General features: G+C 38.3%; 2 protein-coding genes across 2 annotated transcripts; one reads left to right on the top strand and one right to left on the bottom strand.

Annotated features, from left to right (window-relative positions):
* The first annotated feature begins 132 nt into the window (after window positions 1–132).
* LOC134653316 (integrator complex subunit 11) lies at window positions 133–2,350 on the top strand. The gene has a single exon (XM_063508642.1). It carries the CDS (start codon window positions 491–493, stop codon window positions 2,276–2,278), a length of 1,788 nt encoding a protein of 595 aa, XP_063364712.1. The 5' UTR covers window positions 133–490; the 3' UTR covers window positions 2,279–2,350.
* A 332-nt stretch (window positions 2,351–2,682) lies between these two features.
* LOC134653677 (probable tubulin polyglutamylase ttll-15) lies at window positions 2,683–11,700 on the bottom strand. The gene is made up of 7 exons (XM_063509070.1): window positions 11,683–11,700; window positions 10,386–11,122; window positions 8,372–8,534; window positions 7,665–7,751; window positions 5,782–6,005; window positions 3,766–3,985; window positions 2,683–2,843 (listed from the first exon to the last, which is right to left on the bottom strand). The coding sequence occupies exons 1-7, from the start codon at window positions 11,698–11,700 to the stop codon at window positions 2,730–2,732; spliced, it is 1,563 nt and encodes a 520-aa protein (XP_063365140.1). The 3' UTR covers window positions 2,683–2,729.
* Between the last annotated feature and the right edge of the window lie 7,782 nt (window positions 11,701–19,482).

Below are 19,482 nucleotides of genomic sequence, written 5' to 3'. Positions count from 1 at the left end.
CCTATACATCACCTATGGTTTCAGCGTGTGCTAGTGGCTTTATAGTGAGGATTTGATTTTGACGGAAAGTATTTTTATGTCAATTTAATTTATTGCCTGTAAGCCTGCAACATTCCAATTATTGTAATTTTATGTGTTTGTTTAATTTATCGTCGTCGTCGTTTCAAACTGTATTATTGTACAGTGCGCAATTAAATCTATATTCTCTTACATTCAGAAAAGTGCTGACTTATTCAGGACCCGCGCGCTTACATCAAACAGCTTGTGATAAGACGTAAACTTGTAATTGATAAAAGAAGAGGTTATAATCACTTGTGAAGTACAGGTAGTTACTTCATTGTATCGTATCCGAGCATACGAATAATTTTAAAGAGTTATTAATGACTACCTGCAACAGATAACCTACTGCTGGGCGGTAATTTGTTTATGTGAAGGTGGACCGCATTATTGCGCCATCGTGTAGAAGCAGGTTAAAGTTCGTGTTGCCGTGATGCCTGACATCAAGATTACCCCGCTGGGGGCGGGCCAGGATGTCGGCAGGAGCTGTATTCTTTTATCCATGGGAGGGAAGAACATTATGCTAGACTGTGGAATGCATATGGGCTATAACGACGAACGCCGCTTCCCGGATTTCTCTTACATTGTCCCTGAAGGCCCAATCACGAGCCAGATCGATTGTGTCATAATCTCGCATTTCCATTTAGACCACTGTGGTGCTCTGCCTTACATGTCGGAGATGGTCGGCTACACTGGGCCGATTTACATGACACATCCTACAAAAGCCATCGCTCCTATACTCCTAGAGGACATGAGAAAAGTTGCAGTAGAAAGAAAAGGTGAGTCTAACTTCTTTACTTCTCAAATGATCAAAGATTGCATTAAGAAAGTTACTGCGGTAACACTGCACCAGTCGGTAATGGTAGACAATGATTTGGAAATAAAGGCGTACTATGCTGGGCATGTGCTGGGTGCTGCTATGTTTTGGATCAGAGTTGGATCTCAGTCTGTCGTCTACACCGGTGACTACAATATGACTCCAGATAGACATTTAGGAGCTGCTTGGATCGACAAGTGCAGACCCGATTTGCTCATATCAGAGTCAACTTATGCTACTACTATCAGAGATTCCAAAAGATGCCGTGAAAGAGACTTCCTTAAGAAAGTCCATGAATGTGTAGAAAAGGGTGGTAAAGTCCTCATCCCTGTTTTTGCTCTCGGCCGAGCCCAGGAACTCTGTATATTGTTGGAAACATACTGGGAACGGATGAATCTTAAGTGCCCAGTGTACTTTGCTTTAGGCCTCACAGAAAAAGCAAACAATTACTACAAAATGTTCATCACATGGACAAATCAGAAGATCAGGAAGACTTTTGTTCAGAGAAACATGTTTGATTTTAAACATATTAAACCTTTTGATAAGACATACATAGATAACCCTGGTGCGATGGTGGTTTTCGCAACCCCAGGCATGTTACATGCTGGACTGTCATTAAACATCTTCAAGAAATGGGCACCTTACGAACAAAACATGGTTATCATGCCTGGATTCTGTGTGCAAGGAACTGTTGGTCATAAGATTTTAAATGGAGCCAAAAAAGTAGAATTTGAAAACCGTCAAGTGGTGGAAGTCAAAATGGCAGTAGAATACATGTCTTTCTCTGCTCACGCTGATGCTAAAGGCATCATGCAGCTGATTCAGTATTGCGAACCTAAGAATGTCCTTCTAGTACATGGTGAAGCACAGAAAATGGAGTTTTTGAAGGACAAAATTGAAAAGGAGTTCAAGATTAACTGCTACATGCCTGCCAACGGAGAGACTTGCACCATTACAACTCCAACTAAAATCCCAATTGATGTGTCTTTAAGGCTGCTGAAAGCTGAATCAGTGAGATACAATGCTCAGCCACCAGATCCAAAGAGACGGCGTGTAGTGAATGGAATTCTCTGTGTCAAAGACAATAGACTTTCTCTCATAGACATTGATGAAATGTGCGATGAAATTGGCATTAACAGGCATGTCATCCGTTTCACAAGCACTGTGCGTTTGGACGACCCGGGTCCAGCCCTCAAGACTGCAGAGAAGCTGAAAGGATTACTAACAGAGAAGCTATCAGGTTGGTCTATCACTATATCTGATGGCAACATCTCTGTGGAATCCGTGCTAATTAAAGTTGAGGGTGACGATGAAACTACAAAAAATATTTACGTCTCTTGGACTAACCAGGATGAGGATCTTGGCAGTTACATATTAGGATTGCTGCAGTCTATGGTTCAATAATTTTGTGATAAGGCATGAATGCATGTGTGCCTGAAGGCATAGGAATAAGAATAAACTTAAAAAGTTACAAATTGTACTGATATAAAACTATTTTGGTACAATCATCAGCAGATATATCTGAGTGGTCACGGCTCACAAATATCTGAAAACGCCTCTATTGTCAAGGCGTTAGAGTATGTTTAGGTATTTTTGAGCACCTTTGCCGCTCCGATATATCTGATGGCAACTGTGCAAGCTAAAAAAATTTGTAATGTGAAAGAGATTCAAATTCAATTTCCGGTTTAATTTTTAAAGTTATAAAACTTATGCAATACCTAACTGATATTCAATTCATACCTAATCAATGTGATTTATCTTAAACAGTGTGATTTATCTCTAGTTTGTACAGGGTATGAAATATGTAACATTTGTAAGAGCAAGTTTATTAAATAGCTTAAGTGACAAATTGTTTTTATGTACACCAAGTGCGGTCGATGTTGCACTTTCCTTGATACCACAGATGCTGTAGCTTGTTGGCTGCACTGAGAGTTTCCAGATGCTTGTAGTCCACTTGTGCTCCTGGTTGCTGAAATTTTAATAAATGGGATTCCTTATCATTCTCTTCTATGGAACTTGCTAACTATGTAAACAAAAGTCACTAGTAAATTAATATTTTTTGTTGACAATTTCAATATGGCGGTCTGTTTACATAGTTAGCAAGTTCCATAGAATGACACTTTAGGTATTGTGCAAATATCAGTATGGCTACCACGTGCTTGTCACTGACCTGACACTGACATACTACGCACTAATATGCCAGTACGAGCGAGATGCATAGAAAGTAAATTACGCACACGCTAGCGAATATGTCAGTGACAACTTTACAAGGTCGTGGTAGCGCTACAGTTTTAGAAAGTTGTAAACGCGCACGCTAGATTGGAGGAACTATAGGTTACTTAGCTTTGATCAGCTTTAGAAGAAACTTCATAGAAGTTATTATGAGGATTTTTTTATCAGCTATTGCGTGCGGTAGGTATAAGAGAAAGCGGCCGCAACATTGACTGCATCCGGGTGCGGCAGCACTGTGTTAACCAACGAACAATAGAATAATCTCAAATCTCTTTGTACTGACTATAAGTATAATGGGTACATTATACTTATAGTCAATATGTATTTATTTCAACATTTTTCCTCAACAACAGTTCTGATTTATGATGATTCTCGATTTAGAACCTGTAGAATAGGTAATTACGAAAAGAAAACGCTTGTAAAAACAATTTTGATATTCTCTTTCATCAGGCGCGTTCGCGGCAAGAACTTGATCGCCCTATTATCTTGGGGTATAATCTAAAATCCCTTTTATTTTAGTGCTCCCAATGAGCCCTAAGCAAGCAATTAGGTAATGCCTCAACTGGATGTTGATCGTCGCTGTGTCGCATTTTTTCCGAATATTTTTATGATCAGGCGCTTTCTGGTAGACAAGCAAATTAGTAAAAAGAAAATCTTACCATCGGTGGAGGGTACAATCTCCTAAAGTCCCCTTTGTGTAATTGCTCCCTATGAGCCCTTAGCAAGCTATGCCTCAACTGCTTGCTGATACAGGGTTTGCAGAGCCTACAGATGAGAAGCGAACCTTCGCAGTTGTCCCTACAATAGGTGTCGCACTCCTTCCCCCACACTGCTAGGTTCTTGTCGGTGGATACCATGTTAGTGGCTGCCGATTGCTCTCTGAAAACGAAAAGTATTAGTTGGTTAAGTTTGTTGGTCAAAACGTTATTGAATAAGTAAAGTGGGTACGTTCGTATGAAAGGCGATTTCGCGTGGCTGTCCACTTTCGTCTTAAGTCGAAAATAAATAAAAAGTCTAGCAAGAGTTAAACATAAGCAATCCTACGATTATAATATAACTTTAACGTTTTCTAATTAGGGCTTGCAAATATTCGAAACTTTCAGATATTCGAATATTCGACTTTTTCTGACGACGTATTCGAATATTCGAATAATTATTCGAATATTATAAAAAATAAGAAAAGGAACGAGAAATCGGTTTATTATCGTTTTATTCAAAAGCTTTTTTCACATATTGCTAAAACTAAGGATATTTGGCAGAAATCCACTTAATTGACTAGATTTTATCATCCTACTATTTATGAGATGCCCACATTTATAAAAACAAGTAAAACGCCAAAATTAAACGTCTATAATATTTCTAGATAAAACTTATTATAAATGCGTCGTTGCGTGAAATAATATAACTTTAACCATCCAAACACCTAGGTATGTAAGATATTTTTTTTAGTAGGTAATTATTTTCCGATTTAAATTAACTTGTAATCACTCAAAGGCCTGTAAAAAGGCCTTTAATTTCATTGTATTTTGAATCTTTAAAGACTTTATTTGTTTTGGCAAGTTATTATTCCTAATGGTCGGCTAATTATATAATATTGGAATATTTAAGGGAAAAAGTTAGTTGAGTACTGGGTGGATTATTCGTCAGCTAAAGGTGCATGGTTAGATTACCAAGTTGGGCAGGTTTGGTATGATTAATTTTGAGAATTGCGATAAATGGCAAGGTTTAGACTTCAAAAATTCGCTTAACGTACGCTTGTACTGAATAAACAGAATGACCCTTTAACTTAAAACTTACGCACCGTAAAAATAACATACTTTTTGATTTCGTTTTCTTTTAAATTGAGTTAGGTTTCACTGTATTCACGAAGTCTATCGAGAGGAATACAGTAAAAATATTATATCCTTCGTATTTGGGTACCTACCGTTCCTCATTCACTGTAAATACCCGTAAAACACACAGAAACTGTAACTACAGCGGATGACATAGATTTTTTTATAGTAATAAAAAATATTCGAATATTCGAAACCTGAACGGCCGAATATTCGAATATCAAAACAGGTCGAATATTCGACAAATTCGAATATTCGAATATTCGAATTGCAAGCCCTATTTCTAATATAACATTTCTGTAAGAGGTTGTAGTCGTCTCCCTCCTATACTTCGAAAATAAACTAACTTTAATTTAGTTCACTATCGCCTTGATACATCACACAACTTATACTCGTAACTGCTATTGCTATTTGTAATACATCTCATTACAAAGTTACTGGAAGTCGGTTCGTGGAAGTCGTATTTGCTCAAGTTCAATGAAGATATCTTGGAATAAAATACACATTCGCCCACACGCAATATGTATCAATAGATGTTATCGCTAATATAGGTACTTAGCTTAAGTAAACGTGTAAGTTGTGTATTAGGATGGTACGCCTTTCGTAATAAGGTTTACGTACTAACAGGTCTTCGTCAACTAACAAATACGCTTGAAAAAACTTCAAGGAAGGGCGCCAAAACCCGATTTCGCTCTACCCTGTTCAAGGGCTCGGGCCGGCACTGTATTCCTTCATATAATCCGCCACTCCAGTGACGCCGAACAGTTGTACAGTACTTGCTCGTACAGCAGCTGGTTGGGCGGGTAATGCGCGCTCAAGTTGGGCGACATGTTGGCTTCTTACCTCACATCAGTACTATTGTATTCCCTCATATAATCTGCCACTCCAGTGACGCCGAACAAGTTGTACAGCACTTGCTCGTACAGCAGCTGGTTGGGCGGGTAATGCGCCGAGCTCAAGTTGGGAGACATGTTGGCTTCCAACAAATATACTTTCAGGTCTTCGTCAACTACCAGGTCTACTCGCATCAGCTCGAAGAAGTTGTCTCCAGACGGGTAGCTCTTTAACTGGAAAAGAGGATTTTAAAAACACATAAAACAGCCATTTTAGTACAAAATTGATAATATTGATATACATAAATAAGGTGGCCTTTCCACTGAGGCGGAAACGAGTGGAGATGAGAGGAATCAAGTAGGTATCTATCAATGGCTAATAAACCCACGAGATGTTGAAAAAGAGCTAAAAGTTTACTATTAAATCTATTAAGAGAACAATAACCGTGACAAAAGGGCCTCTACGTATTGGCTTCGGCTCCGCGCAAGCCTGCAAAATATCCGGATCACCATTGTTCCGTGATAGGTAACACATACAAAATCAAAAATATATTTTGCCAATGAAATATGAAACTAATACAGAGAGAGATGTTAATCCCGTGGCAATGATAAATTGTATTGGACACATTCATTCACCATCCCACATACCTACGTGTCTAATCCATCTAAACCAAAGACTATACCACTTCAGACTCCGCTTTAGATTTGACTTTAAAAGAAAAGAATTAATTTAAAACCAGATAATATGGAAAAAATGATGACTATCTATTTTATAAGTAAAGAAACGAATGGAATACCTACTTTTTAGCACTAAAACAGATTTAGAACACTAAACTATCTGGAAGACACCCCCCCCCCCTTTAGCGAAAAGGCCGCCTGTTGTTTACCTCCACGTTTAAACTTCTTTAATATGTTGTGTTCTAATGAGAATTCAAGGATGTCACGAATATTTCGGCCTCTGATTGTCACGTAGAGTAGAGCGATGTCGATGGAGAGAAATTAATGCTCTATCTAGAGGCATATGTACAGTGATCTGTGATCCAAACCCACATATTTCATTCACTTGCCTTCTTGGTACCTAATATTGATAATATTGATATCTATAATACGTCACAGACTAGTTACAATACAGTTTGATCTCATTAAATATCATCAGTTCAATAACTAATAATTATCAATGAAAGTATTATAACATGTTGAGTTGATGAATGGCATTATATTCAATTCACTTGGATAATTAGTTAGCATTAAGTTTCCGTAAATAGTACAGTACTTAATGGTGTTGATCCTATACACGCCAACTAGCTCCATGAGTAGTAACAAGAATGATAAGGGGCCGATTTGAGTCGAGAAAATTTCAATTTATAATTATTTTACCATTTGGCTATTACGACGATTGTCATGTGTATTGTGTATATGAGGCTAGAATGTAGTAGGTATATTTATATTAAAGGAAAAATTCACTGCTTCGGGCAAGACTCGAACTTGCTACCTTTTAGATCACCTCTTAATAAACTGAGCTACCGAAGTAGAATTTTTCAATTGTTCCTTTAATATAAATAAAACTAGTACCTATATGACTGGCATATCTGCTTGATAAAAATATATATATGATATAGTAGGCAAAGACATGTCAGCTGTCACCTGTCACTTTGAATCTCGAGTCAAATCGGGCCTTAGGGCGTAACTTACGGCCCGATTCGAACAATGCTTTTTGGTTGAAAAAATGCCACTGTTCACACTGACAGATCAGAGAAGACCGTCTAGCATGAGTTGTAATCTCGCAAGCGAGGCCATACTTGAAATCGCGCGCGAGAACGCAACACAAAAAGTAGCCGAAAACACCTCGCGTGATTTGTGCATAACCCCTTATTCATATTCATAGGTACTTACCGCTTCAATAACATGTTTCTCCTTCAACTGAAAGACGCCCGCGATAGCCTCCTGCACCTCTTCCCACATCCTTAGAGGGTCTTTGCCCTGGAAACATTCAAATGTCAAGGTGAGTTCAAGAAGGGAATATTGCTTTTAATATAAAACCAAATACACTGTGGGCTGGAGTAAACCGACATATTTTAACATTTTTAACCACGCATTCCTGAGGTTCTAAAGCAGCAAAAATGTTAGTCTACATGTTCGGAAAGAGAAGAGTCGTGGAATGTATTGGGCCCCATACATTCCACGACTGTTCTCTTTCCGCACAGATGACATTTTGTCAAATTCGACAAAAAATATGTAAGAATAGTTTTTAGTGTTCAGTACAAAACTTTGTTCACGGAACACTTATGGGATCACATCGGTCTTGCAAATCGGTAAAATGTGTTTTTCTCAGAGACCGTTTGATGTAGATAGCTAAAATTTGGAACAGTTAATAGCAATTACCACCACTAACATTATTTTTATTTACAGAAAAATTTTGCGAATTTCCCTTAAAACTAAAGCAAGTCACATAGTGACAGCGACGCAGAAAAAAGACGTCACTTATTTAACTGTAGTTATTACAGAAACAAATTTACACAGTGAAGGCACCTCCACGTCGGTCAGGTTGGTTAGTGTTGACTAAGGGGTCGAAGGGGTGATAGTGATGACGATAGGCTTACCTTCGACGTGGCATAGATGTCGAAAGCATCTTTCATGCTGGACCCGAGCTCCGTGTAGCTGTGAGCTAGTGATGGCACCTTCCATGTCGGTAGGTAATCGTCGCCGATCACGTACTTATCCAAAACTGAGGCGTCGAAGGGGTGGTACTTTTCAGGACAGTACCTGAAATGGAAGTGATCACAAGTATCTGAACAATGTCTTTATTACTTGGCTCCGCCATTAAAAAAAAAACCAATAACGGAGTCGACAAAAAACAATTTAATCATCGAATCAATTACTTCTCAAGTTGAGACTTGATAGTTGCGGCCTGTACGAGTAGAGGAGAACATCAGGACATACGAAAGCAGTTTTGCCCAAGAAGCTGAAACGAAGATCTTTACTAACGCTTGTGTAATCAAGATTCAGATATTTTTTAGAAAATATTTGGCGCTCCGATAAATCTGATGGTGAAGTGGGCGATATGTTCACCGCTCCGTGACTGTTACGCCATTTAGGGTCCTAGCTAAATTGGACATTCCATAGCGTAAGTATGGAACAAGCTAAATTAGCTAGGATCCTAAATGGCGAAACAATCCCGTGTGGTGACTGTACGTACAGGCCTTCGCGCGAAAACCATAAATATTACCTAAGTTTACCTCTCGTGTATTATTAAGAGTCAGAAAAACTTTCTCAAATATTTCAGTTATTTTTAGGCGCTCATTAGATCACTAGACCATAAAAAATATTCCACCGTAAGAAATACTGTTTAAATTCAGTACCCCATCAGGTTAATTAATTGACGTTGAGAGATCTTGCTACAACAGCATGAAATAAGTAACAGTACAGATGCGATAGGTCTTTGCGAAAATAATATTATCAGTTCTAAACTGGGTCTAAAGCTTTTGTAGATAGTTGTAGTTAATGTTATGCGTCTTTCCTCATCATCTTCCTCTCGTTTGTCCCGGCTGTCGCCACGGCTCATGGCATGGAAGCTTGGGGTCCGCTTTGTAACTAATCCCAAGAATCAAACTAATCTATTAACATACAAAACTAAAAAACTAAAGAATCTCAAGAATTGGAATTAGGCACCGGTTTTTACAAAGCGACTGGCATCAGACCTTTCAGCCCAGTGGCCTTATTGAGTTGAATCCACGACCTTTTATATCGAAAGTCACACGCTCTTACCACTAGGCTACCAGTGCTTTTTTTGCGTTTTTCGCATCGAAATTTTTAGCTGTAGCCGTATAGGGCTTGGTCAAATCTTCTACTACTGATGTATGATAAAAGTTTTAGTCTTAGTAATATTGTCTTCGGTTACCGCGATAGTTACTCATGAAATAAAACAATTCGTTAGTCTCAGTAGTTTGTCAAAAAAAAATGCAATTTTTCCATAAGGTTTTTAACCCAATCAGTCAATAAGTAATGTGTAGAACAGTGGTTCCTAACCTTTTCAGTTCGGTTACCCCTATGACTAACTAGGGAACCTGATTTTACCCCTCCTCCCAATGGTAATAAAAAATAAAATGTGTACGTGTTTGTTGTATTGTTATATTAGGTTAGCTTATTACCCCCGTAAAATACCAGTTTTACCCCCACGGGGGTAATTACCCCCAGGTTAGGAACCACTGGTGTAGAACATTACACAGTAAGTATTCTTTATTTATTCTTTATTCTTTATTATATTGCAGTCATGTTCATGTTACATTAGGTGTTACGATTTGAGAATGGTAGGTACATGACACCCTGTAAGGGCACTCAATATTTCTTAAGTCTAGGTAAGTATATGCATGCATCTTATATCAATAGCAATAAAATCTATTCATAATTTTGTACTTTATCGACCTTTATGTAGTATTCAATGTCACTCCTTTTATGAGAACAGTAAAAAATAATGAATTATCATGCTAATTAATATTAAATATAGATGTCCAGGTTAATATATAAATAGATTCAAAGTACGGGAGATTTATGCTCAATTTTTTTAACGAGAGTCAAAGGGCAACTAAAATTGTTAATTTTTTCATCATCACTTACCGAAACAGAACATCGCCTTTGTACCAATACACTCTCAAAGGATCCACAGATGTCAGCACCACATACACGCCAATATCGAACTTATGTCCATCCACCAAGAACGGTTTCTGCACATACTCCTGCACGAAACTTTCCCCATTCGACAAGTCAATCTCACTCACGTTTTTTAAATACACTTTTCTGTGTTGATTATGCTTTTCTACAAATAACGCGTTTTTGTTTTCAGCTGCGTATTTTATGAAGTCTTCTTTGTTTTTGGACAGTTTGAAGGCTTTCGGGATGTATTTATAGTCTGTGGTGGCTAGATCTACTTTGTTTGTTATAAAGCCTGTGCCTGGGAAGTGGTTTACTTTTTGATGTGGTTTTAACTTGTGTAAACTAGGGTATAGAGCCCTAAATGGGTAATCGTGGGACCAAAGGAGACTCCACGGAGTTTGATTACTGCTTTTCACGTAACCAACTCTCTCTAAAACTAAATGCACGTGTTTGAGAAGACCGTTTCTGTTCTCAACGTCGCTGTAAGCAGAATAAACCCAGTATCTGCTGACAGTCTCATTTGTTTCATCTTTGCACGATCTATTTTGAATGTTTATTATTTCTAATACGATTCCCAGAGACACACCAATTATACAAATTAGCAGGAAAATGTTTGCGCTCGAGTCTTTGGTGTCTTTTTTGTTTCGTTTATCTTTGGCGTTCTCGCTGTTTACTCCTTGATTTTCCTTTATTTGGTTGACCTATAAACAAATAATTTGTGCTTGATATTAATGAATTCATTCACGTCACGGGAATATTTGAATTTTTATTCAGGAAGTTTATAAAGAGTCTGTCAATGAATATTGTTAGTTAGGTATGCATTATTCGGGAAACGAGCCGAAATTTCTTTAAAAAAAATTGCTAAATTTAAATAAGCACGCGGATAGGAGTTCAGATTATTTAACTGAAGTAAATTAATTTCTGGATTTAGTCAAAATAAGTACTTAACGCCACTTGCACCATTTCAATAACCCGGGGTTAACCCGTTAAACCGTTAACACAGTGAACATTGTACTGGTAACCATCGTAACTCCAGACCTGGAGTCCAGGTTAAACCGGTTAACCTCGGGTTAGTGAGATAGTGCAAGTGGCGTTTTTAGGTAAGTAAGTTAACATATTATTTTATACAAGTTTACGTCTCTGGGTTAGGTATAGGTACACAGAATATACCCGAAACAAGAATACTGGAGTCAATGATGATATTTATCATATAAATAAATACTCGTAAGCACTTGAATATTAAGCATAAACCAATACTCACATTTTCATTGTCTTCCATTTTTAAAATAAATTTATAACTATTAAAAATACCTAAATAAACAAAACTACTGTATCTCGGAAAACTTTTGAAGCATGCGTGTGCGCAAAGATGTACGGTAAGACTGATGGTCCATAATATGAGGTGAAAGAGATGCAATATGAAATGCTATCTGTGCGAGAGAAGGACAAGCAACACTTTCTAAAAGATGGTAAACTGGTATGGCGCATTTAAGGTCATATGCAGTATGTAGTTGCCGGCAAATGTATGTTTACAATTTTGAACTTTATTCCATTGTTTTAAGGTGGAAATTATTAACTTTGACGTTGAATATGGACTATAATGTACATATTGTACCTACATTTTGTATGTTAATTTCATACCTATCAGTTGTGACAAATACACCACTGTGTTCACGTCTTTTCTGTAGACATACCCAAAAGTTAAAGACTATTAAAGGTTACTTTTCTTATACATGAAAAGGTAGTCCTTTTATTTGGTATAATATGATATAATATAATATGATATAAAGCGGTGGTGGCCGAGTGGATATGACGCCCGACTTTCAATCCGGAGGTCGCGGGTTCAAATCCTGGCTCGTACAATGAGTTTTTCGGAACTTATGTACGAAATATCATTTGATATTTACCAGTCGCTTTTCGGTGAAGGAAAACATCGTGAGGAAACCGGACTAATCCCAATACGGGCCTAGTTTATCCTCGGGGTTGGAAGGTTAGATGGCAGTCGCTTTCGTAAAAACTAGTGCCCACGCCAATTACTGGGATTCGTTGCCAAGCGGACCCCAGGCTCCCATGAGCCGTGGCAAAATGCCGGGACAACGCGAGGAAGATGATGAAGATGAGGTAGCTAAATACTACAGTAATGAAACCTTAAATTGTCGTCTAAAAAAACAAATTTCCTTAATTATGAGTATAGTAATTAGCTGCTAATTACTCGTAGCTTTTGTATTTTACGTTTGGTAAATAAAGGGACGTCTGTAGGTCGCGGTGCCTTTCCTCGGAGGTCGAAGTAAAAGTAAATATACTTTATTACACCACAAAGAAAACATTAAAAACAGATTTACAATGTTAATAAAGGTAGCAACAGGCAGTCTTATCGCTGTAAGCGATCTCTTCCAGACAACTATATATTTTTCTTATGTATCTCTTCTTCCTCGCGTTATCCCGGCATTTTGCCACGGCTCATGGGAGCCTGGGGTCCGCTTGGCAACTAATCCCAAGAATTGACGTAGGCTCTAGATTTAGAGAAAGCGACTGCCATCTGACCTTCCAACCCAGAGGGGAAACTAGGCCTTATTGGGATTAGTCCGGTTTCCTCACGATGTTTTCCTTCACCGAAAAGCGACTGGTAAATATCAAATGATATTTCGTACATAAGTTCCGAAAAACTCATTGGTACGAGCTGGGGTTTGAACCCGCGACCTCCGGATTGCAAGTCGCATGCTCTTACCGCTAGGCCATCAGCACTTCTTCTATTATTTTTATATTTTTCTTATGTATATCACCGGAGATATTGCTTAAGCCATAATTTCGCATGCGGAAAGTCTAGCAGCGTTCATCACGTACTTCACGTAGCCCTAAATATATTCTAAAGGTGGCTCCGGTTCGTTATTTCATTAGGCTTCCGTTTGTAAAAATATTTACTGTTGCTAGGCGAACTTTAATGCTAATCACAACTTACACTTTATAAAAAAAGTCCTCCGCCGCGTCTGTCTGTTAAGGGGTCATCCATTAATTACATTACACGAATTTCTAGGTTTTTGACCCCCCCCCCACCCATTGTCACAGCAGAGCCCGTACCATGAGTCACTGACAGTGTCAAAAATGACATACGCTATCGAGAACGTAATTTACTTTCTATATATCTCGCTTGCACTAATATGCGAGTACGAGCGAGATGTATAGAAACTAATTAGAAAGTAAATTACGTTCTCGATGGCGTTTATGTCAGTCCGAAACTGATGGTAGCCGTATTGGTCACATTTGGCAAACCCCTCCCCCCTGGTGTGACGTCACATTCTTTTAAATAAAATTTTAATAATAGGAACAAAAATCGAAGAAGGTTTATGTGCCTATTATTAATATTTTATCAAAATATTTTTATAAAAGAAATAGGAAAGAAAATTATAAATAAAAATAAAATAAAAAAGCCTTTATTTCTAGTAATTGGAAAAAATGTAAGAGGGCGTTTTCTAAAATAAATATTGAAAACCCGATTCTCCCAGATCCTGGTGTATTTGGGTTCTTTCAACTCAGAATCACTAGCACATTCAATCCTGTACGGATATGATGGTCGTTCTTGTCTACGTGACAGCGTGATAAAACGGTGTCCGTCACTTTCTTTCCCACGGTGTTAAACAGTGACAGTTATTTTATCACGTGGATAAAGATGGATAAAGCTATCCATAATAGGCTGGCTGATGATAAAAAAAATTGTCCCAAAATTTTGTATGAAAATTATACATTCCACTACGTCACGTTACATACAAGTGACAATTTTTCTCATACTAAAAACGTGACATAATGGAATGGACATTTTGGGACATCTTTTTGTAATGGTAGGATGGAGAGTGCTGTCGATTCTGAGTAGAATGAGCCCAAGAATGTCCAGATTTGAAAGAATCGGGTTTTCGATATTTATTTTAGAAAAAGCCCAAGAAGGTACATCCATTTTATAATATTAGCTAGTTAGTTTTAATATTACATTGCATTGTTTCTATGTCAAAAATTATGATTAGGTATGTCGAAAAAATGTAAGCTTACATTTTATTTAGGTATTTAATAGAGGAAAGAAAATTAAACGATTAAAATGATTATCTTTCCAAAAACTTGTTATTTAACTGTAGGAATTAAATAATTTAAATAAATTAAAGTGACGTCACAAAGTTTGTGACTCCCCCTCCCCCCTGTCACAACATGTCACATTTTCTTGACCCCCGCCGTGTCAACGTGTGATGTAATTAATGGATGACCCCTAACCTACTACAGTGAAACCTGGTTATGTGGGACCTGGATAAGTGAGAAACCTCTATAGCTGGGACACTTTAGCACTGAATTACCTCTGTTAGTGAGATAAAACGAACCTCTATAACTGGGATTAGTTGTTGTGATTTTATAGTCACATTTACCTCTATAATTGAGACAGAGAGTGTATTATACCTCTTTTACTGAGACTATATTTAGAAGATTACATTTTCCTAATTGTTTTTTAGAATTTTATAGAAATTGACCTCTGTATCTGAGATAGCGATCTATGACTTCTCTAACTTGGACTTTATTGATCAATTTCCGTATTCTTACTAACTCTTAGTCTATCCACAAATTCCGCATTTGCTTAATTGTGTCTAAACGACTTCAAGTTTCATTTAGTTACTTTATGTAGTTAAAACTATCGAAACGAAAGCTGAAATCTAGATAAGTAACACGAATAAACAATTTTTCATTTAGTAAATTTCTAAGACGCAATGAAGTCCGTATCAAATTTAATTGAAAAAATCTATTCTTTGGAGAATCATTCAAAATAAATTTAAAGAAATATTTAAACAGACTTAAAAAATATTTAGGGACAAGGATTATTTTACCTTGTTTATTTTTAAAGATTTACAAAATACCTTATTAACCACCTCTATAACTGAAATATATCCTCTATTCTCACCTATATTAATGGGACCCTCTGTAAATGAGACAGAATTTTATTTGTACCTGGCTAACTGAGAGCCTGGGTAAGTGGGTAATTAAGCGAGACAAATCTGCTCGTCCCGTGAAGTCTCACTTATCCAGGTTTCACTGTATATGAATGGAGCTGCAAAAGTCCATACCCACTTAATGAATGGAATTTGGGTGTGCATGTTTGCAGCTTGGCGTATTAAAAATTAGCCGCCCATACACACGCACCACCAGCTATAGTAATAACAGTGATCATTAAAAAGCTCTCCTCTACTCTTATCTACTCTACAAGGGGGGTGCATATCTCCGAATAGTGTTTGTTCGACGGCAGACAGTCTGGCGGGCGCCAGGCCCCCGAGGTATGTAGCTGCCAAGTCTTACAAATGTTGAGAAAATGGAGATAACTATCATGGAAGCATATTCTGATTTTAATAACAGGTTATAATTTGTTTTGGATGTGATCTGTCAGCGCCCTGAAACGAGTTTTGTTTTGACCGTCACCGAGGTCGGACGCGTCCCGGGGTGTTTTACAAGGGTGTACGCTATACCATTTTGTCGCCAGATGTGCGGGCCGGGCCGGACCGTGCCTTTTTTTTGTATATAAATGACCGCGCGCGTTTTGTGTGTTTCGGTTTCGATTCTATGATTCTATTCATTTCTATTAAAATATCTCATCCCGATAAATGCCGGTTTAACGTATTTTTTATTATTTTAAAATGTGTAAAATCACTGCGCATACGCCGAAGTAAACCTCAGCGAAGTCGAGACATGAGTACGAGTTACCTGGTGAGAGATTTCCATTTTACCTCCAAATAACATGCTCATGTGGATTGAATCTCTGTATAATTGCATTGTCTGTTTTAAGCAGGGTAGCAGTAAAAGCAATACTTGAACTATGTTGAGTACCTGTATGTTGCTGTCTCTTTACGAGCAAATGTAGACGATTACCTTCAATCTTGCCCCAAAACAGGCAACTACATACTAGTATACCGAAAGATGCAAGTTGATAAAACGAACTCTATGTTAATTTCGTCGTTACAATACCATTCCAATTTTGTTCTAAATTAACATGCGTCACGACTCACGAGGGACGCTGCTTGTACACAATTTTTTTTCCTTCGCACGAGTTTGGTTGGTGGAAGTTGTTACTTCAGATAATGTCGTGGCGGTCTCATGTGCCTACTGTATACCTATAGCGGCAACTTTATTTTATTCCTAACAACTGGACTGGGTTAGGATAGAGGTAATTGAGTAAGAAAGAGATGCCTATGCCTGTAGGTGGGTGTAGCTTAAAAAGGGAAAGAAGGGACCTCTTACGGAACCCACTGATTTCAATGTACAGCGAGACATACTGGGCGATTGTAAAGGGTTGTAAAAGGCGAGCAAAATACGCAAGACAGTCGGCTCAAAGAAACGAATCAAAATACAAAGGCCCGCAGAAGTAATGGCGGACACCGCTTCAGAATTATTTTTTATACTATCCGGCTTCAAGGGTCTTACAGCCCATAGCAAGATGTGCAGTTGCAATAAATGCCAAAAAAAAAAGGGTACGAGGCACGGCTACTTTCACCACGACCACGCCGGGGCGCGAGGAATTGAAGGAATGTAACAGGTATGCTGGTAGAGACTTCAAAATAATACCATACAATTGTTTTATATATTTATATCGTCGATATATGAATTGCAAACTAAGAGATACCTACCAAGTATAACCGTAAATGGAATATTTGCATTGAGAAATATGAAGTTAAGATACCGGAACGGGAAGAGGGTGTCATGGGTCTTTAGCCCTAACTACCAAATAATATTCAGGTTTAACAATCAATTCAAGTGAAACTCTATTAATATATCTTTCTGTAATTTTTATTGAATTGTTTCGTTTGTGTGTTTTTTTTTTAATCAAAGTGATAGTGCAATTTTCTCATGCTCGAAGTAAATATGTAATATGCTGATGTGCAAACTCTGTGTTTTTGCGGTTTTATTGTGTTAGAAGTGTCTGTGTTCTGCAGTGCTAAAATCAAGTTTTGTATGTCCTAGCGTGATTAAACTACTATCTATCTTTATTATTATTTTATATAAAGTAAAGGACCACGGAACACAATAGACGGTGCAGGCCGGAATTCAGGCAGACCGAAAAGGAGATGGCGGGACGACTTGGACGCATTCTACCCCAAATGGTGGGAAAATGCCGATGACAGGGTCGAGTGGAAAAAACGAGGGGAGGCCTTTGCCCAGCAGTGGGACACCAAAATAGGCTAGAGAAAAAAAGGACCTCGCAAGTTGTGATTTTCTTTTTGTGCCTACTGAGTAATAATATAACAAACGTCAACCATTATACCAACCGGTAGATATTACTTACTCGTGCCTCCTGGGAAAAAAAAAGGTCCCCCTAGAAATTCCTATATCTACAAGCTGCGCTACCTGTGCTACACTACACTTATACAACAGGACAAAATCCTTCGTCCACCTTACCGAAGCTCACCGTACGCTACGCAAGCACATACTTGGTCGTCGATCAAGAAACTTAATGACCACTACCTGCCTTCTTCATTATCGCAAGAAAACGCAGCACTCCACGCAGCTCTGGAATATAAAGAGAAAGAGAGGAAGGAGGGACGCCCGATATATACGTGGGAGGACTCACTTAACCACGACATTCGACACTATATTTACTAACCGACCCCGATCCTATTGGGAGTACATATCTGAAAAAGAAGCAGCCTAAAAAAAAAAAACAAGCTGAAAAAAAAAAATATACAAACAACCGGAAACGGACACGGAATCAGAGCCAGAGGAAACGGAAAACGGTGGCGGCACTAGCGGTAGGATATCTAATACGGAGCCCCAAGTGACCTAGCACGCTTTGATTAGATCAGAGATTACGTAATAAAGACAAGATGAAGAAGAAGACATGAAGAAGACAGGAAGAAAAAGCAGTCATATTCCCTCACAACCAAGTATTTATTACACACCAAGTATAGTATCTATCTACCCCATGCTGACTTCACGATGCCTGTATTCGGGTCGGCTCAAAATTTCCCGTCTCTCCTACTATCCTGACTGCAAACCCTACACTCCAGTCCTATCTACTGGGTGCTCCGGTGTCTCGGGCAGGCTGCGGGCGCCTACGGAGGGGTGGCAGGGGTTGTTGCGTAATAAGCTGGTTTGCGCGCGTACTTTGTTTGATTTCGCGTTTGAGGCTTAGCCGGTGTGAGGTGACGCTGACACCTCCACTGACTCGATGCCGCTTAGGTTGAATCAGCAGAGTCATACGAGCTTACAGGGCTATTTGCCTCAACTACGCCTCCCCCCTGTAGTCTCCTCTTCCTAGTCCTTGCTGCAGGATCTGCTGGCTGGAGTTACCCCTAGTATCAGTATCAGTATCAGTATCAGTGATCTGTCAGCGCCCTGAAACCTAGAAGCACTTGTTTTGATTTTGAATAGCGATGTAATGATACCGATATTAGGCATCGCTGATTTAAATTCACCCGATATCACATTTTGAATAAATTTTGTTTCCTCAACAACAACTGATTTTGGTTTACTAATGCTTTGATTGCTTGATGATTGATGTTATAAGTCAGCTTTCTCGCGCAAAGGATTGCCATCGCTATACAGCGCGGGAATGCTGCCTGCGTGATGGGTACCTTGTCGAGGGGCCTAGGTTTAGAAGGTAGGTTTTAGGGATTTTTTTTTATTAGGTTTAGTTTTATATTTAAGTATTTTTTCCCTGTTTTGTCAAGAATTTTATCACGCATCGATGTTCTAATTTAGTTAACATTGTCAATTCGCACAAAAATTAATTACAATTTAAGTATTAAGTTTGTATTATTTACGTCTACAATATATACGATACGGTGGTTAAAAATCTAAGAAATTTGTTTTTCAGTTTTTACAATTCACAAAATCGAATAAAATTAAACATAAGTATTTTATGCATATTTAGAACATAATTGTTTATTTATTCGATTTATTCACTAACTAAGCTGCAGACTTTTTCGATGCCACCTCGGTTTTGAGCGGTCGCACAGCTCTTCTCCGGTGGTCGCTCGCTGGCCTCGAGACATCGAGGAACCCTCGAAGCGAATTATTTATTTCAAAAATCGGTATCGGTATC

The sequence above is a fragment of the Cydia amplana genome, chromosome 13 (genome assembly GCF_948474715.1).
Source record: "Cydia amplana chromosome 13, ilCydAmpl1.1, whole genome shotgun sequence".
Taxonomy (NCBI): domain Eukaryota; kingdom Metazoa; phylum Arthropoda; class Insecta; order Lepidoptera; family Tortricidae; genus Cydia; species Cydia amplana.
The sequence above is the reverse complement of the archived record's forward strand: the minus strand, read 5'-3'. Positions and strand labels throughout refer to the sequence as shown.

Coding starts and splice junctions, on each gene's coding strand:
- LOC134653316 (XM_063508642.1), top strand. CDS start 491: ATGCCTGACATCAAGATTACCCCGCTGGGGGCGGGCCAGGATGTCGGC.
- LOC134653677 (XM_063509070.1), bottom strand. Junction 7,752..8,371: donor ACATCTATGCCACGTCGAAG/GTAAGCCTATCG, acceptor GAATGTTTCCAG/GGCAAAGACCCTCTAAGGAT. Junction 2,844..3,765: donor GATTGTACCCTCCACCGATG/GTAAGATTTTCT, acceptor TTAAAATTTCAG/CAACCAGGAGCACAAGTGGA.